Source organism: Rhodnius prolixus, unplaced genomic scaffold, assembly GCF_049639745.1.
Source record: "Rhodnius prolixus isolate KJV_2025 unplaced genomic scaffold, Rpr scaffold_18, whole genome shotgun sequence".
In the NCBI taxonomy this organism is placed as follows: domain Eukaryota; kingdom Metazoa; phylum Arthropoda; class Insecta; order Hemiptera; family Reduviidae; genus Rhodnius; species Rhodnius prolixus.
This window is the reverse complement of record NW_027411636.1, coordinates 1,640,034-1,666,725: the sequence shown is the minus strand read 5'-3', so window position 1 is coordinate 1,666,725 and position 26,692 is coordinate 1,640,034. Positions and strand designations below refer to the sequence as shown.

At 34.5% G+C, this 26,692-nt stretch overlaps 1 protein-coding gene and 2 long non-coding RNA genes across 21 annotated transcripts in view; 2 read left to right on the top strand and 1 right to left on the bottom strand.

The window, feature by feature from the left end:
- Nucleotides 1-26,692, bottom strand: part of LOC141462234 (lutropin-choriogonadotropic hormone receptor-like) — a 149,854-nt gene that overhangs the window by 89,262 nt on the left and 33,900 nt on the right. The window contains exons 1-3 of one of the 5 annotated variants that reach the window (XM_074143922.1): nucleotides 11,773-12,137; nucleotides 8,668-8,835; nucleotides 3,541-3,615 (exon numbers count right to left, since the gene is read on the bottom strand). In XM_074143922.1, coding sequence (XP_074000023.1) covers nucleotides 3,541-3,615; nucleotides 8,668-8,804 — 212 coding nt within the window. In that variant the 5' untranslated portion in view covers nucleotides 8,805-8,835; nucleotides 11,773-12,137. Of the gene's footprint in view, nucleotides 1-3,540; nucleotides 3,616-3,883; nucleotides 4,041-4,143; nucleotides 4,288-4,607; nucleotides 5,255-8,667; nucleotides 8,836-11,772; nucleotides 12,138-26,692 lie in introns of those variants that run through there. The other 4 variants (XM_074143924.1, XM_074143921.1, XM_074143925.1 and 1 more) reach the window with 4 other exon arrangements.
- LOC141462241 (uncharacterized) lies at nucleotides 10,205-17,895 on the top strand. 15 transcript variants are annotated; one of them, XR_012463170.1, is made up of 8 exons: nucleotides 10,205-10,472; nucleotides 11,413-11,635; nucleotides 12,902-13,016; nucleotides 13,168-13,252; nucleotides 15,888-16,080; nucleotides 16,702-17,048; nucleotides 17,141-17,342; nucleotides 17,504-17,895. It is a non-coding gene; the product is annotated as an uncharacterized lncRNA (long non-coding RNA). The 15 variants fall into 15 exon arrangements; XR_012463169.1 differs by having other exon boundaries at nucleotides 15,885-16,080; XR_012463164.1 differs by having other exon boundaries at nucleotides 10,207-10,472; nucleotides 13,168-13,280; nucleotides 15,885-16,080.
- LOC141462243 (uncharacterized) lies at nucleotides 21,302-25,503 on the top strand. Its single transcript, XR_012463173.1, has 2 exons — nucleotides 21,302-21,583; nucleotides 24,573-25,503. It is a non-coding gene; the product is annotated as an uncharacterized lncRNA (long non-coding RNA).

Here is a 26,692-nt window from a genome sequence, read left to right as displayed (position 1 = left end):
CGTGAAATATATTAGAATTAATGTGAGTTTAAGACGGAAAAGGTGTAAAGGCGAGAAAATATAGTATCATCAGTGATTCCTTGTTTTACTTTCTTTTTTTCTTGTTAATTATTATCTACTCTCTTCTTTCCTACATTTATAAGTATATACGAGGGTCGTTTGAAAAGTCCGTGCAAAAATAAAAACTACTTAATTTTTTGGGGTAAACCTTTTTTATTTTTCAACATAGTCTCCTTTTAGGCTTATACACTTCGTCCAACGCTGCTCTAGTTTGTTGATCCCTTCCGAATAATAGGATTTGTCCAAGCTCTGAAAAATAGCCATTCGTTTCTGCAATCACCTCCTCGTTTGAATAAAATCTTTTTCCCGCCAGCCATTTCTTCATATTGGGGAACAAATAGTAGTCCGAGGGAGCCAAGTCTGGAGAATAGGGGGGATGTGAAACGAGTTGGAACCCTATTTCCATTAATTTTGCGACCACAACTGCTGAGGTGTGAGCTGGTGCGTTGTCGTGATGGAAAAGGACTTTTTTGTGGGCCAATCGTGGGCGTTTTTCTTGCAGCTCGGTTTTCAAACGGTCCAATAACGATAAATAATATGCACCTGTAATAGTTTTACCCTTTTCCAGATAGTCGATGAGGATTATTCCTTGCGAATCCCAAAAGACAGTCGCCATAATCTTTCCGGCCGAAGGAACGGTCTTCGCCTTTTTTGGGCGCAGATTCCCCCCTTGGTAACCCATTGTTTAGATTGTTCTTTGGTCTCAGGAGTGTAGAGATGTATCCATGTTTCATCCACAGTGACGATACGACGCTTAAAGTCCTGCGGATTCTTCTGGAACAGCTGCAAACCGTCCTTGCAACACTTCACACGATTTCGTTTTTGGTCAAGCGTGAGCAATCGCGGCACCCATCTTGCGGATAGCTTTGTCATGTCCAAATGTTGATGCAAAATATTATGTACCCGTTCATTCGAGATGCCCACAGCACTAGCAATCTCACGCACCTTCACTCTTCTCAGTCATCCATCACCATATCATGGATTTTGTCAATGATTTCTGGAGTTGTAACCTCAACAGGGCGTCCAGAACGTTCAGCGTCACTTGTGCCCATATGGCCACTCCGAAAATTTTGAAACCACTTATAAACTGTTCTAATCGAAGGTGCAGAGTCACCATAATGTTTATCAAGCTTCTCTTTAGTATCTTGAGGCGTTTTGCCTTTCATAAAGTAGTGTTTAATCAACACACGAAATTATTTTTCGTCCATTTTTTGAAAATCACTCGACTTTCTCGATTCAAACGAATGCCAAACACAAAGAAATAGACCGATCTGGCTGAAACTTGGTGTGTGTTCTTCCAAGAGATGCTACTAACTAAATATAACCTCGATACGCGCCAGAGGTGCTATCTCTCTGACTTTGCACGGACTTTTCAAACGACCCTCGTATATATATTTTTTAAAAAAAAAAAATGATTTAAAGCGCGTCAACATCTAAGGTTATTGGCGCCCGGAGCTTTTTTCAGTGCACTGCCGGCCTCCGGACAGTGTTCTCTGGTTACAGACAACACTGTCCATCACCGGACAGTGAACTGTAAGTAGCTCCTAGGAAGAGAAAAAAATCTAAGGGTCAGCAGCTGGATTCTAACCCGGGACCTCCGCGTGGGAGTCCAGTATGCTAACCTCATAGCTAATCCCTTCCCTATTGTTTTTTTTTTTTTCTAATCCAGGTAAAAGGAAGAATAATATAATAATATGCTTTATTAATTTTTTTTTTTTTAAATTTACAAAAAAAAATTTAATTTTAATCTAAAGCAGCTACTGCTTGGATCGAAGTCCGTCAGCAGAAGTTTACTCCAGCTATATTATTAAAACATGTATATTTCATGTGTACATCACCCAATAATAATTTATGTAACTAAATACTAAATAAATTACAAAATTAAATTCCTTAATTAAAAAAATGTCTGTATTTGCCAGCTGTTATATTATATTTGTCCAGTTTCTCCCAGTTATGACCGTTCATATAGCGAATAAATTCATTTCTTTCTAATACGCCTTTACCAAAAAATGTCTTTCTGAACTCAGGCAACACTGCTATATAATGAAAAAATATCTTCTAGTTCATGCAAAATGCACAATGAACATATCTGAGCTTCTTCGGTAATAGGAAGAATTTATGGGCTATTTCATTGTATTTAATATAGTATTAGAGCTGGTTAATATCTTGAGCACACATATTTATTGTGGTATCCCTGGCTGGTTTTGAATCATCAAAATAGTGTAGAGATTACGATTTCACTTCTCTTGCACTATACTTGCTGACCCTGAGTCGAAATTGATACACCTCACATTTTCTCGAAATTTTGATACCTGGTGCAGTAATGATCCGATTAAAATAAACTTTGGCACAATTATAGACAATTTCAGTCTCTACGTATGTATACTGTAACGAAGTTGACCTGGGCAGAAAAGAAAGGCCTAAATTGTTCTAGGGGTTGAGCGACCAAAGTCGGTAACATGCCGCCACTGTGTGAACAAAAGGCCGGTCTCTACCTGAGCAGAAAAAGAAAGGCCTAGATTGTTCTAGGGGTTAAGCGACCAAAGTCGGTAACAGGCCGACACTGTGTAAACAAAAGGCCGGTCTCTACCTGAGCCAGAGGAGAAAGGGCTAGATTGTTGTAGGAGTTTAGTGACCGTAGCCTGTAACGGACCTGTGTAAAAGCCAGCTAAGAGAAAGGCTCCAGTTGGGATGGTGGCAGTATGTGTTTTCCCAGCCAGTAATTGACAGGTAGGAGTGAGACAGACAATTGGAGGAGGCGGCCCCAGTTGGGGTGGTGGCAGTATGTGTTTTCCAGCCAATGAGCGGCAGGTGGGAGCAAGACAGACGGAGTTGGAGTGTGACAGAAGGTTGGAGGAGGGCGGCCCCAGTTTGGGTGGTGGCAGCATGTGTTTTCCTCAGCCAGTGAGCGGCCGGTGGGCGTGATACAGACGGAGTGGGGCAGTCGCAGTTAAAGGGAGGCAGACACAGCTGGAGAAGTCAGTTTTGCAGTTGATAGTTTTTAGACAGAGTTTTTAGTCAGGAGTTTTAATCAAGTTTTCAGTTAGTTTTGGAGTTAGTCTTGGAGAGTCAGTGTTGCGGAGTGCTTCAGTGGTAGCTAGTTGGGCAATTAGTCAGTTGATGAGTAGAGCTGTGTTAGTGCAGCTGAGACTATTGCAATTCGGTGCAGTGCGGACCAGGGGTCAGTCGTGGAACAGTTTTGTGGCGTTACGTAGTGAGTAAGTAACAGTAAACTGTTGAGACTGTTGTAAATGGTAACTGTAATGAATAGCGTTAGTTACTAGTAAATGTTAATGTTAGTAAAGGTAATGTGTGAATAAATCAGGTTATTACTTACAACTTTAGCAAGTTTTATTATTTAATCAAACCCACATATTTAAATTAACTAGTGGCAGGCATTAGTTATAGTTGTGAAGTTTTTAGTAAAAGGTAGAAAAACTTTACGATACAAATTATAAGTTGAACAATAACTGTACTTACAATTCTTTTAAGGTATCTCTGTAAGCAGTCAGGGAATCATTGTAGATGGTTTTGATGCCAGAATTTTGGATTGTCCTGTAACAATCAAATATGTTAAAATAGATTTATACATAAGAAAATGGAAGAAAATTAACCTAGCATCTGTTTTAGAAAAGAAAATTTGGAAAAGAGAAAAATCCGTACAGCATATGGATTTTTTTTAATTTCTGCTAATAATATGGTATATAAGACACTGGTTCGTGCATTTAGAGAAAAGAAATTGTAATTTTAAAAAACTGTAGATCTACATGAATCTAAAATATCAAAAAAAAGTGTAATTTTTCTCTGCTAAATTACTACTTACTGTTGATGAATTTTTATCGCTGAATTCTATTTAGATTCTCTGTTGAGAACAAATCGAAATAAAGGTTTATTTTTTCAACACTTTTTGATTTTTGAGATTATTTCTTCACACAGGTAACATTTACTAAAAATAACCTTTTTTTTCGTGCTTAATGCATCTTAAAACATAAATGTAATCCAGTAAAAAACTAGTATTTGCATTTGATAGAATAACAAGTAATGAATATTAATAGTCTAATGTAATAAATATTAAAACCATACATTTTAAGAGAGTTTAATGTAAACAAAAAACAATTTCACCGCATATTAAATTAAGTTCAAGACAATACAGGAGCAAAAACAACTAAAGGTCTGCATTTACTGTGGGAACAATTACATCCCAGCTGACGAGAATTGAACCTAATAACAAGATAGCCAACTTTACTTCCCAGACCCAAAAAACTCTTACTGCAACAATAATATTTATATTAAATTTCTTTAAAGCATAATTATTGACTACGTCTTATCGCTTGTAAGAAGGTAATATTGAAGGTTAACAATTTTTCTTTTTCTTTATTTAGGGTTTCTCTTGCAATACACTTTTCTCAAGCTCTCTGAGTGTAGGCGCGCGTGGCCGCCTACACCCAAATGCCAAGGTGCCCAAGTGGGCGCTGTACGAAATAATAGTAGACAAAGAAGAATAGAAAAAATAAAGAGAAATAAAAGAAAAAGGGGAAGGTACTTACCCTTTGCAAGGAGCGATGTGCGTGAGGTATGTTGATAATCTGCCTGAGAAGCGATGAGAGGAAAGGAAGCTGTGGAGCGGAAGTGTGTATATGTTTATGTAAATGTGTGTGTGTGTGTGTTGAGCTCTGAGAAAGGGAGGCAATATTTGGGCTCAGGCTCAGAGAAGCGTAGCGGAAGTGGAAATGAGGTAAGCGGAAGAGTAAAGGGGGAATAGTGCAATAAGTGTACTATAAGCGGTGGAATATGCGTGAAGCGATATTCGGGAGAGGCGTTTAGATGCGGATGATGCGTACTGTTAGGTGTCAGCGGAAGTGAAGCGGGCTGAGATGCGTTAAGAGTTGCTAAAGCGTGAGCCGAGAGGCGTCTTGAGCAAGGACTAGCAGGGAACTGCACAGACTAGAGAGGTGACCACATGGTTCAAAGGAAGTAGTGGGGCAAAGGGTTTAGAATATAGAAAAACAAATAAAGGAAATAGAAGCGGAAACAACAAGTTAATATAGAAAGTTTGAGAGGATAAAAAAGGTGCAAAATAATAACATAATAATGAGCGATAAGAAATATGTAGGAAGCAGGAAATTAAGGCGGATGTGTACATTAGTACGCGCGCGGGCGCGAGGCTGACTCGCGAGAGACGGAAGTTAGCCAAACTGGCCGAATGTTCTCGGTCACGACCGAACACTGAGCAAGAAAAAATTAGTTTCTATTAATTGGACTGTGCATGAAAAGGTCATGTCTTCGATGTAGAGTTAAAAAAAAAATTAAATAAGAAAAAAACAAAGAGGTAAATCATGGATAATTTTATTTCAATTTCCTATTTTGTTTTTCAACAAATCTAATTTACAGCCTGAGCTTAATCGTACACATTAGGTCGAGAACATTTGAAAAGGAAAGAAAAAAGGAAAAAATGAAAAACCGCTTGTACGTTTACTAGAAATCATCCATTTTCTAATTCGAAGTTTCTACTTTAATACCCGGGTTCGAGTGTACACTGCAAGTAACCAAGTTATAGATCAAGATACTCAAAAAAAAGGCAAAACAGATAAGTAATCGCTTACTTTACTATAAATTCCTCGTTTCTCATTACGCTAATTCTATTCACAGAACAAGGATTTATCAGTCACATATGTAAATTCGCCTAACTTTATCAAAGCAAATTCAGATAAAAAAAAAAGGATAAATTATAAATTATTGGTAGTTTTAAATTATATACTTCATTTTGTCGTTCAAACATACTATTTTTAGACCTTAAAAGATATACGACGACAGCCTAGCCTCAGTTGCGCTGTTTTCCAGAGAAATAGGAAAACATTTCTCGTTCTCTCATTTCCTACTCAAAAGATTTGTACGAAATTTTACAAAATTACAGACAATAGATATCTCCATATACAAGTAAAATATAAACAAAATCTATCGAGTAGTTTTAGAGATATTTGAAGTTAAAGATTTCACTTTGTAGAACGGAAACAAAAATTAACTCACAACATCTCGTATTCTGCTACATAGATATTTACTAAATTTCACACAATTATAGAAAATAGTAGTCTCCATATACAGGTAAAATATGAACAAAATCTATCGAGTAGTTTTCGAGATATTTGAAGTTAAAGTTTTCATTTTATAAAACAAAAACAAATTTTAACTCAAAATATCTCGTCTTCTGCTCGATAGATTGTTACTAAATATTACACAATTATAGACAACAGTAGTCTCCACATACAGGTAAAATATAAACAAAATCTATCGAGTAGTTTTCGAGATATTTGAAGTTAAATATTTCCACTGTTTCAAACAGAAACAAATTTTAACTCAAAATATCTAGTTTTCTACTCGATAGATTGTTACTAAATATTACACAATTATAGACAACAGTAGTCTCCATATACAGGTAAAATATAAACAAAATCTATCGAGTAGTTTTCGAGATATTTAAAGTTAAAGTTTTCATTTTATAAAACAGAAACAAATGTTTAACTCAAAATATCTCGTCTTCTGCTCGATAGATTGTTACTAAATATTACACAATTATAGACAACAGTAGTCTCCACATACAGGTAAAATATAAACAAAATCTATCGAGTAGTTTTCGAGATATTTGAAGTTAAATATTTCCACTGTTTCAAACAGAAACAAATTTTAACTCAAAATATCTCGTTTCCTACTCGATAGATTGTTACTAAATATTACACAATTATAGACAACAGTAGTCTCCATATACAAGTAAAATATAAACAAAATCTATCGAGTAGTTTTAGAGATATTTGAAGTTAAAGATTTCACTTTGTAGAACGGAAACAAAAATTAACTCACAACATCTCGTATTCTGCTACATAGATATTTACTAAATTTCACACAATTATAGAAAATAGTAGTCTCCATATACAGGTAAAATATGAACAAAATCTATCGAGTAGTTTTCGAGATATTTGAAGTTAAAGTTTTCATTTTATAAAACAAAAACAAATTTTAACTAAAAATATCTCGTCTTCTGCTCGATAGATTGTTACTAAATATTACACAATTATAGACAACAGTAGTCTCCACATACAGGTAAAATATAAACAAAATCTATCGAGTAGGAAACGAGATATTTGAAGTTAAATATTTCCACTGTTTCAAACAGAAACAAATTTTAACTCAAAATATCTCGTTTCCTACTCGATAGATTGTTACTAAATATTACACAATTATAGACAACAGTAGTCTCCATATACAGGTAAAATATAAACAAAATCTATCGAGTAGTTTTCGAGATATTTGAAGTTAAATATTTCCACTGTTTCAAACAGAAACAAATTTTAACTCAAAATATCTCGTTTCCTACTCGATAGATTGTTACTAAATATTACACAATTATAGACAACAGTAGTCTCCATATACAGGTAAAATATAAACAAAATCTATCGAGTAGTTTTCGAGATATTTAAAGTTAAAGTTTTCATTTTATAAAACAGAAACAAATGTTTAACTCAAAATATCTAGTTTTCTACTCGATAGATTGTTACTAAATATTACACAATTATAGACAACAGTAGTCTCCATATACAGGTAAAATATAAACAAAATCTATCGAGTAGTTTTCGAGATATTTGAAGTTAAATATTTCCACTGTTTCAAACAGAAACAAATTTTAACTCAAAATATCTCGTTTCCTACTCGATAGATTGTTACTAAATATTACACAATTATAGACAACAGTAGTCTCCATATACAGGTAAAATATAAACAAAATCTATCGAGTAGTTTTCGAGATATTTAAAGTTAAAGTTTTCATTTTATAAAACAGAAACAAATGTTTAACTCAAAATATCTAGTTTTCTACTCGATAGATTTTTACTAAATTTTACACAATTATGGACAACAGTAGTCTCCACATACAGGTAAAATATAAACAAAATCTATCGAGTAGTTTTCGAGATATTCGAAGTTAAAGTTTTCATTTTATAAAACAGAAACAAATGTTTAACTCAAAATATCTAGTTTTCTACTCGATAGATTTTTACTAAATTTTACACAATTATGGACAACAGTAGTCTCCACATACAGGTAAAATATAAACAAAATCTATCGAGTAGTTTTCGAGATATTCGAAGTTAAAGTTTTCATTTTATAAAACAAAAACAAATTTTAACTCAAAATATCTCGTTTTCTGCTCGATAGATTGTTACTAAATATTACACAATTATAGACAACAGTAGTCTCCATATACAGGTAAAATATAAACAAAATCTATCGAGTAGTTTTCGAGATATTCGAAGTTAAAGTTTTCATTTTATAGAACAGAAACAAACTTTAACTAAAAGTCTTCTGCTCGATATATTGTTACTAAATGTTACAATTACGGACAACAGTAGTCTCCACATACAGGTAAAATATAAACAAAATCTATCGAGTAGTTTTCGAGATTTTTGATATTAAGTTTTCATTTTATAAAACAGAAACAAACATTAACAGTACTCTGTTTATATTTGATAATTTTTTTTTTTTCAATAAAAAAATGGGACGTAGAATCTTGGAAATAGTATGTAGATATAAAGATAAAGAATAAATAACTAAACTTACAATCTGAGAATATGTTTGGTCAGATTGGCGGGAATGAAGGTTAGCTGATCACCTTGACACTGACATTCAGCGTTGTAGCGGGGCTCGTCCCAGCATGTGCAGAGACTATTCTCACCTTCTTCCACCACCAGTGGCATCAGGTCGGTCAGATTCTCGGTTCTGCATCCTCTGCAACAAAGCAGGCAAAATCAATCATACACATTCAATCTCAACACTATTGCAAGGATACAAAATGGATCTTGCAAGAAATAGTTGTGATATGTGCAAGCAATTTTTTATGTGTAGAAAAATTCATGGAAGCTATCTCACGCTGAACCAGTGCTGAAGGATGTGGGTTATGCAGAGGCGGCCATTTTGGTGCGTCTCGTGGATCGTAAGAAATCGTTCCACTTCTAGACGCAGAAACAGACAATTAAGGGATGGTAGAAGACGGTTGTACCAAAAGAAGATGATGTTCTCTTTATCTACCGGGAAGATAATGCTGTTTTGTGGATTGCAAACCGGATTCAGGTAAAGGTTACTTGCAAAGGTTACACTTGAACTCATTAGCATAACATCAGTAGTACACCTGTCAGCTAACATGGCACCTAACTGGAGGGCAGCCCTCTCCAAGATTGCCATAAAATAGAAAATATTATGAAACTAAAACGTAAGTAAAAGTAATCAGAAGCGAAGAGTACTTATTTCCGGACAGCAATAAACACTCAGATCTGGCGGAAATCTTAGTAATTTCCTTCCTTTATTCTCGATCTCGATTTCTTAATCTATAGAAACAGTCTATAGTAAACCATAGAGTAGATTATATTGCCAAATCCTTTATCTGAATCCCTTAACATACAATACGCAAAGAGATATTGTAAGCCCACAAATATCTCTTTTCTAAATCCTGCCGTAGGTAGATATCTAAATTCACCTGATTGATGGATACATTACACTGTATTGTACAAAACAAGACATGGAGAAGGGCCATATTTGATCAACTGTTGTACTGATTGTACGGCCCCCTCCTACATCTAATCTCGCTGTATACTACAAATATAATATTATTCTGCATTATTCAACAACATGGCTGCCTCAATAAATCAATTCGAACTGTAATATACGATACTTGCCTCTTCATCCAGATCTTATTTTATTTATTTATTTAAATTTCCTACTTTGTTTTTACAGCCAAAATATTCTTATTCAAATTTTTTTAAACCGCTAAACGCTTTATAAGTTCATCCATGATCGAAAAATTTGGCACCCAACATTCCATCGAACAATTCTCAAAGTACCAGTTCACAAGTTCGACTTTCTTCTCAGACACCATGCTTTTATTAACATTAAATGCTTTACAGATTACTACAGTAGACTAAATAATCTGGTATGAATATTGCACTATATTGCTTTTGTCGAAAAAAAATCGATAATAACTAAGATCGATACAGAAAAATAGCACTTTCGGTACAGGTTATTATTTTTCAAGTTTGACATTTTGAGTACATATTTAATCCTCATTAATGCGAAACTCAATGTATAAATTTTTACTCAATATTTTATAAATAGAACTTCCGAGAACAAATGAATCATAACCTCATAACGTCAGCTGATGCAGTGAGTACAAAAATTTTATGTTATTTACGTTTTTTTTTTTTATTAACCTGCAAATTTAATATAATGAAATCCCAGCCATTCTGAATTTTATAAATACTTTGAAGATATGAAAAGGAAATTTTCCAGTTAAATAGGATTCTTATTTTCGTAAATGTTACGAAATTAAAAGGAAACATTCGTCCAAAATCAGAAAAAACTAAATACTTCTTGTATGTATATTTGAAAAGCGTTCTTATATTCTTGATTTATCTCTTTAATATGATAATAATGAATATAAATTTGCTAATTTTAAATTGAAAACAATCTCACTTAAATTTGAGTACTTTTTGTATTTCAAGCGTAACAAAGTGAAAACAATAGAGACAATCTTTTACAAATAAAATCAATAGTTCTGCTACGTAAATTAAAAGCCGACATTTTTTATAATTAGCATGAACGTACATTAAGCGCATTTCAAGTTGAAAGAAAATCTTAGATGTTATTTTCGAGAAAACACTAAAAAAAAACTCTTTTAAAATAAAGACCAAAACTTTATTGTTACATCGTCTGATGGCCCTTAAGCTGTAAATATCAAATTTCAACTTCTTAAATTCTTCGTCTTTGAGGTGGGATACACATAGATCAATTTTTAAAAACACTTTCGTATTCTGGGGACCTCACTACATACATATGTATGTATATTTTCAGTGAAATTTCAAAATCTAAAATCTGCACAATCGCTTATTAGAGTTAGAAAAAGTAAATTTTACATTTTAAAACATAAAAAGAAGAAAAGTGTTTTATTAATCTTCAATTTACGGACCGCTAATTACATTTATTGTTCACCATTAATTATTTTTAGAAAAGTTGTTAAGAGTAAAGTCTAGTATAATAATTAACAAAATTTGTGTGAATAAATAATACATCCTTTAATTGTTTTAAATTAACTTTTTGAAATTTTTAATTAAAAAAGTTGAGAAATGTTTCTTATTCAAAAAATTATGAAGTTTTTTTATTTATTTAAATGTTTAAAGTAAAATATTTAATTAAAATGTTTGTTTGAATGAGGACCAGTAAAACAGAATTTAATTTATTTCTCTATGTACATTTTAAAGTTTTATGAAGTAAACAACTATAGAAATTTTATTCAGTATAATAAACCTGTTGTAGGCAACCCTGGAAACGAAGAAGGTTACATTTCGATACATAGAGACAATGAGAAGATTTCAGTTACAGGTTATGAATGCGCCTAGTTTTTATCGTATGGCTTACCATACTGAAATCTTAATTTCAGTTACCCTGGTAACAAAGAAGGTTACATTTCGATACTTTTAGAGACATATTGAGAAGAATTCAGTTACAGGTTATGAATGTGCCTTGTTTTTATCGTAAGGTAAGATTTGTTTTTCTATCGTAATTGTTATTATCACTAGATTCTTTACATGTGACTTTATTTAACTTGGATCTACCCTGCTCAGGAATGAATTTCTGCTAGGTCAATGCTTCAAATACTAGTTAAAATGTACTTACTATATATTCACAACAGACTCCCTGGGGTCGCGGTGGCGTGGACTACATAATATACATATGTATGTATCTACATCGACATGTATCCAATGAGTTTATTTTGTAAAAACTAATCATTTTTAAGAAAATCTGCTTTGAAAACTTATCTTACCACAATTTACGTACTAAAATTTTCTGCGAAACTTACAATTTGTGAAATATTTCACTTTATCGATTAGCTAATTTTCTCCAGATTTGAAACTTTTGTTTTTCCAAATTCGAATCTTTATTTTTATTATAATTGAATAGCGTATTGAAATTACGCTGAACTGAGACTTTAGAATAAAGCCAAATATCCCCCCTTGCCTAAAAGTGGCAGAACTACTTACACGCAACATGCAAACAAAAATTTAAATAAAATCATCTGGGCCGTTTTTGAAAAAGTTTCAAACGAATTCTACAAAATCGATTTTTTAAAGTGGCGCTTGCGGTTGGCTGATTTGGTACGAAAGCTTATTGTATGTTCCCATAGTGCCACCTAATATTGAATTTTCTGCGAACTTTTGTTTTTTAAGTTATGTTGAGCATAAATTCCACAGACAAACCAATTTTATTGGGCTCTTAAGACAGCATAATGGATTTTTTCCGGTGAAAAAATATCGAAAATCGATAATTTTACACTATCGATACTACGTCATACCGAATGTAGTAGAATACGCTGTGTAAATCTTTACCCTAACCTTATTCATGTTTTCGGGCAGTGAAACAACAAATTAGAATTCTGTGCAATTCTTTTCTTTTTGTCGTAGACCCTCGCTAACTATATCTCCAGGAAGGTAAATTAAAATGATAATATTTCTGAACGTAGGGAATAAAATGTCGACCATCATGTTTAAATTTATTTCCATTACGTGGATTGCTTTTTATTTTTAAGAATCTCTTTAGAGTTTATTTAATTTCTTTTATTTACCACCGTCTCTCGCCGAGGAGAGAGAATAAAAAATTAATATCGTGATTTATTTTCACCCGTTTTTCACGAAATAAGAAGCGCTTTTTCCACTACCGCATTTTCTTTTTTCCACCAAATTAAAATGAACACTGCAAGATATTTCAATAGGATTATTTTACCTTTTGTATCAGATTTCCTTTTTAGTTACAGAAACACTATCTCGTGGAAATGCGGGCAAGCCACACCCACTCTCTTGCCATGGAATAAGAAACATCCGTTGGAAAATACAAGTATTTACGTACATCTAATGTTGCGAACAGTAAGTAAAACCTCTTTGTATTTGGTTTACTAACACGACTATTGCTTTCTGGTAATCATGTCAATACAGTTACAAGTTGGAGACTTTTTTACTTTATGAGTCTGTTTAATTTGCACTTCACAACGACTTTTTTTTTTCTTTTTTTTTGAAGAGAATGTTCAGCTTGAGGACAACAATGTGGGTGACTTAGCAGTGATGCGGTGCGCTATTCTGAGGGAAATTTTGTTCTAAACTAAGTGAGTGGAACCTCTGCTTTATGATCTAGTAAGGCCATCAGTTTTGGTAAATAGCTTGTTTTATTAAGTTCCCTTGGTGACACAGTAAAAGATTTACAAATTAGTGCGCACGTGTGACTACGAGGGTCGTTTGAAAAGTCCGTGCAAAGTCAGAGAGATAGCACCACTGGCGCGTATCGAGGTTATGTTTAGTTAGTAGCATCTCTTGGAAGAACACAGACTTGAAAGAAACCAAGTTTCAGCCAGATCGGTCTATTTCTTGGTGTTTGGCATTCGTTTGAATCGAGAAAGTCTAATGATTTTCAAAAAATGGACGAAAAAGAATTTCGTGTGTTGATTAAACACTACTTTATGAAAGGCAAAACGCCTCAGGAGACTAAAGAGAAGCTTGATAAACATTATGGTGACTCTGCACCTTCGATTAGAACAGTTTATAAGTGGTTTTAAAATTTTCGGAATGGCCATATGGGCACAAGTGACGCTGAACGTTCTGGACGCCCTGTTGAGGTTACTACGCCAGAAATCATTGATAAAATCCATGATATGGTGATGGATGACAGAAGTGTGAAGGTGCGTGAGATTGCTAGTGCTGTGGGCATCTCGAATGAACGGGTACATAATATTTTGCATCAACATTTGGACATGACAAAGCTATCCGCAAGATGGATGCCGCGATTGCTCACGCTTGACCAAAAACGAAATCGTGTGAAGTGTTGCAAGGACGGTTTGCAGCTGTTCCAGAAGAATCCGCAGGACTTTAATCGTGGTTTCGTCACTGTGGATGAAACATGGATACATCACTACACTCCTGAGACCAAAGAACAATCTAAACAATGGGTTACCAAGGGGGAATCTGCGCCAAAAAAGGCGAAGACCGTTCCTTCCGCCGGAAAGATTATGGCGACTGTCTTTGGGGATTCGCAAGGAATAATCCTCATCGACTATCTGGAAAAGGGTAAAACTATTACAGGTGCATATTATTCATCGTTATTGGACCGTTTGAAAACCGAGCTGCAAGAAAAACGCCCACGATTGGCCCACAAAAAAGTCCTTTTCCATCACGACAACGCACCAGCTCACACCTCAGCAGTTGTGGTCGCAAAATTAATGGAAATAGGGTTCCAACTCGTTTCACATCCCCCCTATTCTCCAGACTTGGCTCCCTCGGACTACTATTTGTTCCCCAATATGAAGAAATGGCTGGCGGGAAAAAGATTTTATTCAAACGAGGAGGTGATTGCAGAAACGAATGGCTATTTTTCAGACTTGGAAAAATCCTATTATTCGGAAGGGATCAACAAACTAGAGCAGCGTTGGACGAAGTGTGTAAGCCTAAAAGGAGACTATGTTGAAAAATAAAAAAGGTTTTTAAATTTAAATTTTTGCACGGACTTTTCAAACGACCCTCGTATGTATCCAATGTAACTCGAAAAGGAAGTATTGCATAAAATTTATGGTTTCGCTCACAGCTGGGAATGGCGAATCAGGTTTGAAGGTGCTCAGTGATAAGGAGGTTCAGTTTGAGGTTTTCTCCTCACCGCTTTTCTTGAAGTTTTCTGTACTTAATGCTATAGCTTTCAATTGTAACATTTTCCTTACCAAAGTACCATTAAGGGCATTTCTAGTCCGAGGAGGCGGTTGGTCATGGCGACCAGTATTCTTACGGGCTTATTCTTCTTCTTCTTCTTCCCATGAAGTGCTACAGTCCTGTAGTAGAACCTGGACCTCATTCAAGAGAGAGTGCCACTCTTCCCTGTTTTCGGCTTTCAGGCGCCAACTTCTAACACCCACACCTTTCGCAGATCTCTTTCTACGTTATCCAACCATCATTATCCTGGGACTGCCTCTACGTCTTGCGGCCCCCGGGTGTCCGGGAACTCGATGATGGGGCATCCGTTCAACATGGCCGAGCCACCACCTCAGCCTGCTTTTCTTTTATACAGCAGACTTTATTTTTCGCCCCTCCCACAAAAACAAAAAAAAAAAACTAAGAACATAAAAGTGGTTTTAATTTCCTTAAAAACAAAACAAATCGATCGATTATTTCATTTTGTCCAGTTTTTTTTTTTTTGTGGAGGGGGCAGTAAATATTTCTTTGAACGAATCCTTTGCCAATTAATGGAGAGATATTTAACTGATAAAAAGAATCGATTATGAAGAAGCACCTCTCGCTTACATCTCAGCCAAGTGGGAAGAAGAGTAAATTGTGATTTTGAGAGGGGGGGGGGCTGATTTTTGCTCCTCTGTTAGTTGCTTTTTATTTTTCCTCTCGCGAGTTTATTACTTGGATTCATAATATCAAGGAAACATTACAAGGCATTGTGCAGGTATGAAGTTAATTAGTAACCGGCAGGTATTATGCTGCAAAATAACCTAAAGGTGTTTCCAAGAAGAATTAATTGTAACGAAGTGAGAGGTAACCAACTGTTCCTCCCTCTCTCTCTTCCTTCTCCTCCTTCCGCCCTAGAACCGGAAATTATTGCCATGTTATTTTTTTTATTAATAAAAAGACCAGAGTATCTTTTCCTTTATCATTTTTCCTTAAATGAGATTTATTTTCCACTTTCCTTGTTAACGATTATTTATTAGTATTATATTGTGAATATCTACGAGTATTTATTTTTATTCTAAGAAGACCAGGTACATACGCAGCAGTGCTGCATTAGACATAATACAGGGATCAGAGGGAAGTAGAGGCTGAGTGGCTAGCGAATACTGGATTACGATGCGAAGATCCCGGGTTCAAATCCAGCTGCTGGACCTTAGATTGTTCTCTTCCTAAGGAGCTTCTTATAGTCCTATAATAAGAGAACACTGTACGGAGACCGGTAAATAAAAGTTCTAGATCAGCTGTGTACAATTAGCATATTAAGTTTATAGAAAAATCGATAGAGCCATTTTTCGAGAAAAATCGATAAAATGAATACTCGAGTACAGTGATTTGATGTATTGATCGATTTTTTTTTTTGATCAAATAACCTTATTGCATCATTCTGTGGTGGCGCTTAAGCTGAACGTCAAGTTTAAACTTATCTGTGCCATGGTACTAATTTTATCGTAGGTTCAGTTATTTGATTTCAGTTCAGCTGATTTTGATTTATTCAACATCAACACGATTGAATTTAAACGTTTTTTAAATAACTTGATTTTGCAATGATTAGTACTAAGGAATTCTGCATACCAAATAATTGTGACATCATTAAAAAAAATTAAAATTTATTAATTAAGCAAAGTATATCTATTTTTAAAGTATATATTTTAAAGCATATTAATTAAGTAAAGTATGTCTATATTTTATTTCTATTTCAATATACGTATATGTATATTCTATAAATTATTATATGTTACGTTATTATTAAATGTTACTTTAAATTATATTTCATTGTAACTGGGTGATCGCCCGTTTTGTAAATAAATAAATCTGTGATTTTTGTTTTTTTGGTTTACAGTAAATAAGGACACACATCCCATTTAAAAAAAAATAAAAAAAAAGGGATGACTTAAGGGACTTAAAAAAAAGGGATGTTTTCGTGGAAAAATTAAAAAATCTGAAATCTACACGATTAAATCAAAAATTAGAAGAATGCAAAAATTGCATTAAAGTATCTTTATTAGTCTCGAGGCAGATCTTACAAGTTATCTTTAGCGTTGAAAATGAAATTTTGTCGAACTCAGTTACCATTCTTATCGAGGCAAAGCTTATTTGTACTGAAACAAGGAATTTTAGCCATTTGCACAAGTTCAATACAATATTGTGTAATTTTTTAGATAAAATTACTCAAAAATAAAGTAATAGGTAAAGGGATTATGTTCAAAACCAAAAGTTCGAGTCTTCTCTCATTTGAATGCCTGTTTTTTTCTAATCATTAAATTTATTTTTAATTGTAGATAGATCATGTGGTAGACATCTTCCGGCGCTGATTGTTGAAAGATAATATTCAAGTTCTGGGGCCCTTGTTACAGGGAAATGAAAGGAAAATCATTTAGATCTTTCAAGTGCAAAAAGCAAAGTTTACGAATTCTCGCTGTGGTATGGACAGTAACCTTAGCAACCAATTCAGCATGCGCTTTATGATCTGTTTCAGTCGAGGTAACGCTAGAATTGTTTAAAAAAAAATACAAAAAATTAAATAACATCAAGATAAATTAATATATTCAGCAATTGGAAACAATTAGATACTTGTGAATCGAAAAGTTCTTTGCTATTGTTATCGTAATTGTTCAAAGATCATTTTTCTTCTTTTTTTTAAGAGCGAAAATGGAAATGGGAAATGCGAAGCTTTACTGATCGATAAAACAATGATCTGACAATGTTGGACTGTGGGCAAACCCTGGGTTTTTCCAGCGTTAGCTACAAGGGGATTGTCAATAATGGCCTTTATCTTCATCAGAAAGGTTTGATGAACCTACTGGTGCTGATGGACGTGACAGGAAGAGGAGGAAACAGGAAAGATAGGAGATTGCAAATCCTGGAGCTCGTAAAGTGGAATCAGCTTGATCCTCTAGACCTTCTAAAGGAATCGTAACCATAATCCTCTTAGGCCGTGGGCCACCCGCCCCTGTTCAAACACTTCAACTCAGTGCACTTAGCTCGACAGCGCAGACTCTACAAGTTTATTTTAATAAAGTTTTGATATAAATCAGACGAATATGCATGTTGTATTCACTCTATTAAACCATAACTTTTTATGTTGTACTTTACGATGATAACATGGCTGGCAAAGTTATGAGGCATGTAACAATATGCAACATCTGTAATTTAGGTACAACTTCTCAAGAGTACTGGGAATCCATTTCAGAGATTTAATACGTCATCAACGCTTTTTACAACTTCTTGCAGTTTCCTAAATATCCACCAGATAGTTGTATCACGGAGAGGTTACCATGCCACCACATGTAGGCCAATAGGAGCGCTGTTCTCTCTAACCAAGAGCACACTAAACGGGTCTTCTCGAAAGAATCGCCAATCTTTAAACGTCAATCAACCCACTAATTTGTCCATCTACAATTAAACTAATACGAGTCAATATCCCTGCTTGAGTTACGTCTCCGTTCTTGCTCTTAGTATCAATAGTTCTAAAGATGAGTATCAGACTAATTTAATTATATCTAACAGAAACGTAAGAAAAAAATATTGTTCACGAACTGTATTTTTGTTTTATCTTTTGGCAAGAAATTTACTATTCAAGTTCCACGAGTATTATAAAAAATAAAATAGAAAAATAGGTTTTTACAGCTTTGGATGTATCTGTCTGATGTTAACATAATCCTCACGCGTAGTATTCTTATACACTCCACTACACGAGATAAATTAGACGTCATTGCCGTCAGCTGATCCAGGCGCAAATTCCTATAAGCTAGCTTTTCATAACACAGATCACTTTCCTTGCCACGTTCACTCATCAACTACAGCAAGAACTTGTAAGCTTCAATTAGTCCGAACCGATTGTTCCAATCATATCTCTAGGAACAATTACTGTAGCACAGTTAATCGGAAGCATTTCTGCTTGGCATGAAGTACTGATGGCCAGCGAACTCTACCTCCTCTCACTGGAAGTTACAAGCGACCTTGATAACACGAGATTCAATAAAATAGATATTAAATCCAATTAGGTTGGACATTTTGTTCTCCATATGAGAGAGCACGTTATCAAAGTGGACACACATATTCGTGTTGTCAACACTGATAAACAACTTACTGATTTTTTACTAAGCCCTGCTGTAATGTCTGTCTATCTATATTAAGCTCTTTTAGTAAATTGAAAGAGCAGCTTTCGATTTTATTGAACTAAAAATCTGGGACATATCCACATAACTGTACCTTTCTGTAATTAAGTAAACACTATGTGTACTACCTTCCAATCTGTTACAATTTTCCTAGGTTATAAATCGATCAGGCCTATTGTAAGTAGCAAATAAAGAAACGGAGTAGTTACACCATCTGCCGCCGTTTAATTGTTCCAAAGTATGTTTTCAAATTATATTTTCCCAAAAAAGCAAAAATAAATTATTATATGTATGTTTTGTTTTTTATCACGTAAACATTTAGCATTCAAAGTTCAGTAATTATCGACAGATACATTATCGATTTAATGTGCCATTTCAGTTTAATGTATGGACTACATAAAAGTCACCTATTAAATATTAATAGGGATGAAATATGTCACAAAAATTATAAATTTAGAGAAAAACTGGCTGACCCACAAAACAATTTATTGATTTTTGCGATTATTTTTTTTTGTTTTCGAAAAATGGAACCTTCAAAGAGGTTATAATATTAAAGACATCAACTTTTTAATAAAAAGTTGATATGTTTAAGGAAAATTAATTACGTAAACTGTGGCAAGGAAGTCTCGTGAGTGGGTAGACCAGATTCCTTTCAGACCAGGGCTCCTCAAACATTTTTTTTTAAACCGATCTTCCTGTTACTTTGAGTAAACACTAGAAACAAGAGGAAGTAAAATAAGCTCAATCTTTTGGGTTTCATATTACAAAGGAAGGTTAAATGAGTTGCTAATAGAAACCCATTTTGAAGCTTCCACAACAGGGAGTACTACGGAGATTTATTTTCAAAATGTCTCCAACGTCTATCTCTAAACTTCGATCATGCAGTACAAGCGTGACTTTTATTAGCATAAGTTTTGCTGGGAATTTTTTTTTTACCGCGCTGTATAATTTCAGAAATAATTAATTAAGGTTTTCCAATTCACAATTATAAAAAGCCACTGAAGAGTCCTTGGAAGAGATCAAATAAAATAAAATAAAAAGGGAAGGGTGGGGACGCCACCGACACTCAGAATATCTTAAATGATTGAGACAAATACAATAAAATTTTATATATTTACCAAGTAAGATACAAATTATACAAGGTCCTAGAGTCTAAATAATATATCATGGTCATGACCAGAGTAGACTTTAGAGGCACAAAATCTCACTAGACACATGCGCCTGCCGACGTGCCACAAGACAAAAGATGGCTGAACTGCAGACAAGACTGATAATGCATATACGTCCCTATACTCTCCTGAGAAGCCCAAGGGCAACTGGCTCGAGCTCCCAGGCACACGCTGGAGTCCCCTCTCCGTTGTCTTCTCCAGTGCTGCCAACCGGACAATGCTGTGCCAAAAGATAAATTCTAGGCCGGGGGGCCGCACATCCCTTCGAGGATCGAACAGCCACGAAAGCAAAAGAAAGTTGTTTATCAATTTTAAGAGTGTTTTTGGGGGTAGTCCTGGAGTTTCTGTGACATTGAGTTCAAAACCCTTTGGAGGCAAAACCTGTGCGACCTATGGATCACTGGCTGGACATATTCTTGAAATGGTCAAACCTCAAAAACGGAAACCCCTACTCCCCCAATCTACCCATAGTGCCCAACTAACTCCCAGCTTCCTGCTTTTAAGTGTTTCGCATGTAAGTTAATTATGATTTGGTTTCCCCTTTCTATCGCCTATAATAAGAGACCCTTTACAGGCTCCATACCTTACTTAAATTGTTCACTTCCTTCCGCAACGTGTTCTACGTCAAGTTGGTTTACATAGTTAGAAAGTGATATCGTATCTTCGGAAAGGAAGTCCAGAACTTCTACTACAGCCATAATGATCGAATAATGAACGTTGCTAATATAATATCATATTTTCACTGATGCCCACTCTTTTTTGAGTACACCAAACTTCTGATGTCACATAGTATTAAATTATATTATAAAAAAGAAAATAGTGGATATAAAACATTTGTGAGTAGTTGTAAATTATTTTAGATAGTATCAAAAAGATTGTTTATAACTGTAGAATATTGTTCATTGTTGTTTTTGGTGGCAGATTCATTAATCTAGAAGAAAGAAAGAATATTGCTAATAACAGTCATTACTTTTTATTTTTGCCGAGCTTTCGACCTAGAAATTAGGTCATCTTTAGAGCTGTGGAATATATCTAATCTACAAAATATAAATTAGGGTAATCACAAAAAATAGTATATAGGAGAAACATCAAAAAAGATTGTACTAACAAACACTCTTACCACGCAAAACTAAAAAAGAACACCACAGCACTTTTCTTACGTTGCACAGAAAATCATCATAGTTTCAATTTCCAAAACACAAAGATACTAAAAACCTGAGACAAACGTACAAAAAAAAAAGGAAAAATAGTTTAAATTTCAAAACTAATGCGAATAATCTAAGCAACAGATACGCCACAAACACGAAAACCGTTTTTTGATAACTGGCAACACTGACTTGTTCACAAACCAGTGCATTTAAAACCTACCACACTCAGTTTTTGTAATCATGTTGGACAGGAGGTACGTCAGCTTTACATATAACAATGTAATAAGGTAATTAATTTTTTTAAACTAATTTTTAAATAAAATCAATGTGCATAGTAATGATGTTGCTATAAAATATGTTCCATAGCCCTGAAGATGACTTAGTCCCTAGGTTGAAAGCTCGGCAAAAATACAAAATAGATTCTGAAATTTGGCAATATTCTTTATTCCTTCATTATTAATAACATTTTGCAAAAACAAAACAAAAAAACATGGGTTCTTACTATTATTAGGCGAAGTCTGAAAACCGGTACTTGAAGAGCGATAATTGCAAGCTCTTTCCTTCTAGATTTAATCAAATAACATTCTAACCAGATTGAAGACCAGGAAAATAGGCCAAAATAGCTTGACGGGGAAATATCCAATACTAGTAGCTTGGTATAAACGGAGACTAGCTAGCAATTCCGATTGAATTATTGGAAAGTTCCAATTATTTGAATGAATTCTTAATTTGTTTCTTCACACACAAAAGATCTTTTCTCTTCTGTGTTGAGGATTATGTAGAAATCCTTGGATAAGGGGGAACCACTTTTTTGGCAGAGTGCAACAGTATTATATCGAGTCGTTAGCGGGAACAGGAAATTCTAATGAAAATTTTCCTTCCCTCACATCAGAATTTTGTGGTTACGCTTTCGTGTTGTGAAAATCGATTAAATTAGAATTGTGAAGAAAACAACAAGTTAACTGTTTGTAGAAATCAAAACAATTTCAGCGAAAACATCATTTGAGACTTATTTTTCAGAAATAAATTCAAAACATACAAACAGAAAACAGAAAGGTTATAATAATTGGTTTATCTCCAGGTTAACCAGGTGTCTGAAGCAATAACTTAATTTGTGATTGCTCGTGCGTGCGTGTGTTTGCAGAGAGAAATATAATTCTTAGTATTCCAGTGCTATCTAAATCATCATATTGTGGCTTTTATGGGAAATATTGAGTAGAAAATTTAACTATCATGTTCTGTGAACTCGCTGAGGCGTACACGTATGTATATCTCGTGAGTTATGCGCGTTTGCATGAATGGTTGGTTAGGTTTTGATTGGTGCCTGGGCTGGATCAGGTTGCTTTACAAGAAAATTAAATTATTTCCTTACAAACATACGATTGAATAATAAAGAAAGATATCAAATAATATTTAGTCAGCTGTTTTCACTTTCGCTTTCTTAATGTTAAAGAAAGTATTAAGATCAGTTTTCTCAGAATAGTCTGTTGAAGAAATCTGAATTTAAAAAAAAATTGGTGATAAAAAACAACTGTTCTCTGTTTCAAGGACAGATCTACCATAAAATATCTCTTTGCGGAAACGGGCGATTCTGGATTCCGGGAATTCTGGATCACAGGAAGTTCTACGTAACTTAACAGATTTTTTTAGGATTTTTGGGAACATGTCTGCAATGATGATTGAAGGTTATGAAATGTGTAACCAAGAGTAGGAACCGAATTTACCGGAAGGAAATGACTTTTTTTTTGGTTTCCTGTTGTTTTTTTTTAAGCCGATCGCTTAAAAAAAGGGACTTACGGACACGTTTCCGGTGACAATTTGATATCGAAAATTTGTTATCATTGAAACAGAATTTAGAAAATGAAAATATTCTCTTTTGAATGAAATAAAACTAACTGTAATCAGAGGGGGGTTCCCCCCACCATAGAATTGTTCTCCTTTACCTTTCTCCCACCCACGACAAGGAGACCTTATTGGTCCCAATAGGGTGGTGGGGAGGTTCCAAGCAATTAAGGGGAATTCAAGTATTAATAATTACCAATACGGCCGGGTGGGGCGCCACTGAATTAATGCACTTGTCTTAACAGAAAAAGGGAAAACTTCTTAATTGATTAATCAACCTTGTTGCAAAGGTTAAATATTTGGCCCTACCAGTTGATCTTTAATTAAGAAATTCCTTCTTCATAGAATACGAAGCGGGCGGGTCCCTCCAGCACAATGGAATACCACTACGATTATTTATCAGAATACCAATTTCAATAATAATTTTTCTAACTAGGTATTTTTATTTCAAAATATCTATCAGATTTGCGATTTAGTGTTTACAGCGGGTAACATCTATTCTGAGATTCTCTGAGTTCGAAAAAAATTGATCCACCGGAACTCGTAAAACTACGTTCAACATAAATTATTTACTTTAGTTAATCACAGAGGAGGTTGCAGCAATAAGGTTTCGGCCAAAATCAGCCAATCAAGAAGTATCACTTTTGAACAGTTCCTACAAGATTTACGTTGCTAATAGCAACGGATCTATAACTTTTAAATAAAAAAAATCCGATTTAGATTCTGGGAGAAGGGATGGTTAAGCATTTTACTGAAGTGAAGATATTTTTTAGTTTTTAGGTTAGGATGGCCTCAGAACTGTCTTTTCCGGTAAAATATCAGATTTATTTATTTGTTTACATTACGTACAATCACCCAGTTACAATGAAATATAATTATTAGAAATTATTATTAAAGATTAGGAAATCTGTGCATTTCATCCACATTTAATCGTATGTTTCTCTTACTAAAATAGAAAATTAAACACCAAGCATACAAAATAATAATAATTATTAATTAATTTCTACTGAATTAATTAAATCTAAGTAATGAAACACTGCCTTAGAGGAAAGCGAAACATATCATCAGCTGTTCCACCCTTAAAATGAGTAGAAATGTACAAACATAATGTTTTTATGTAACAGGTGAACTGTAAGAATTGTATTAACTAATAAAACAGGCAGTGAGAAAATCATGTTTAGTCATAAAGGCTGTGTCTTGTCCGATCGTTAGCTTTTTATGGCGAACAGATAAAAACGTTATCTAACTAATATTTCACCCTAGTTAATAAAAACCAAAGAGTACTCTTTCCAATGATTATTGACACATGTTTTATTTTAAATTAATGAATTTTCACCATTTTCTCTCGCTGGTAATAAAAGGAAGTTCAACTTGAATTTCTTGATATTAAAAATTTGAATTTGAATTAAGAAGTGATTTTTTTTTCTTTTCTAGATTCTATGGTCAGTAAATAGTAAAACAAAAAAAGAAATAAGATTTCACGCAAACATCAACTTGTAATGTGCACCTGGAAGAATTGGGCTTCTACTGCTGACAGCATCATCGATTCCGCGAACTGGACCGAAGGAACAGATTAGGTGCTCTCCTGACAAATTGGGCTTCCATGCGCTCTCTGTTAACCAGTTTCTACGTTCCAAATACTTGTAATCTTTATAGTAAGTCCTTTAGCCAGCGATAAAAGAAAAAAACAAATTTTTACGTCTCGCTACATCACCAATAACCCTTCCCGTCGCAGAATAGCCATCAGCTGTACATCTTGGAACATACACTACTTCAAAATTCACCAAATTAAGGGAAAATGTAAAATATGTCCTACAAATCGGTGAGAAGACCGGAAGCCATGTCACTCCAAGCGGAAGGTAGTCAATTCAGCGGTCATCACTGCCTTATATTTTAAAAAAATTCATGTGAATACAGTATCACCAATATCTTACAACTGGAGCTAGCATATTCACGAAAACACAATGTTGCCGATGAAGAAAGCGCCACATCAAAGTTCCCCGTAAATCTTTTCCTGAGATTAAGCTTGACTTTAATGGAAGGACTCCGGCTTTAATGCATTAAAATTGATACCTTCGGATGCTGTAACTAAAACATCGTCTCTTATAGTATCCTCAACCTGTTTTCGTAGTAGAGCCATTAAATGTTTTTCAAAAATTTAAAATTTTAATTTGTAGGTAAATTTAAATGTATTTTAGATATAGGAGTGGCAACACTGTTGAGGGTGAGTGTGAGAGGGGATGATAGTTTGGAATGGTGAGAGAGTCTATACGTAACAAGTGATGCTTTAAGGTTATGTTATGCCTTGTGTTATCGTTTTAGTATTATGTCATGTGTTAAGTGAATAAACCAAACTTATGTTTAATTGTGTTTAATTCAACTCTTAAGAAAAGTATTTAAACGTATAATTTTTTGTTTTTCTCTCATTTTTACAAATTTTTCTTTTTACTTAAAAACTAAAACGTTTTCTCCCAATCGAGTCGCGGACGCCCAGAAAGAACTGTAGACTTATTCACTTTATTATTTATTTACAAGCAAACATATAACATAAATTCTAAACAGAGTTACTGGCTTTGATCTCAGCCGTCTGCCAAGAGTTGCCTTTTAACATAGATCATACAAAATCAATAAAACCAGAACTGTTCAGCTTTCAAACAATAAAATTTAATGGAGTAAATATAAAGTAAGTTAAGGTAAAAAATAAAATTTATCTCCTACTCGATGGTATTAACTTCTTATTAACCTAGGTGCTCTTTCATTAAACGCTTTAGACTGGGGCAGTGCCTAAGAGCTAGCAATGGACTTTACATAAATTCCAGTCGCAAAGTGCGTAAGTAAAAATTTGGTCAGTTTTCCAAGGCTGTAATCCTTGGAAATTTAAAGCACGAGCGGAACATCTGAATCAAAATTACCTATCTTAGCAGGGAAGGGATTAGCTATGAGGTTAGCATACTGGACTCCCACGCGGAGGTCCCGGGTTCGAATCTAGCTGCTGACCCTTAGATTTTCTCTTCCTAGGAGCTTCTTACAGCTCACTGTCCGGTGATGGACAGTGTTGTCTGTAACGAGAGAACACTGTCCGGAGGCCGGCAGTGCACTGAAAAAAGCTCCGGGCGCCAATAACCTTAGATGTTGACGCGCCTTAAATCATAAAAAAAAAAAAAAAAAAAACCTATCTTAGCACAATGTCTGCGACTTTGCTCCAGTTTAGCTCGCTCCTCTTGTATGACTGGACTCCTATCAGGCCATTATAGGATAAAGAAACACGCATCGCATACGCCTGGCGAAAGTTAGCTTGAGTAGGTACTTTCAGAAGGCACCAGGTTGGAAGAGATGCTCTAAGGCAGGGATGGCGAACCGTTTTGAGACGTGGGTCAAATTTTGTTCATTTTTTTTTCTAGTACTAGCTCTTGGATCACTAATGCCCATTTGCACAAAAGGTAAGTTTAAATATTTTAAACTGATTATTTTCAAAACTAAATCTCTTTAAAAATTCAGTTGGCTTAACTGGGTAAAACGGGACGAAACAAGTGCTATGGAAGTCTCTTTTTACA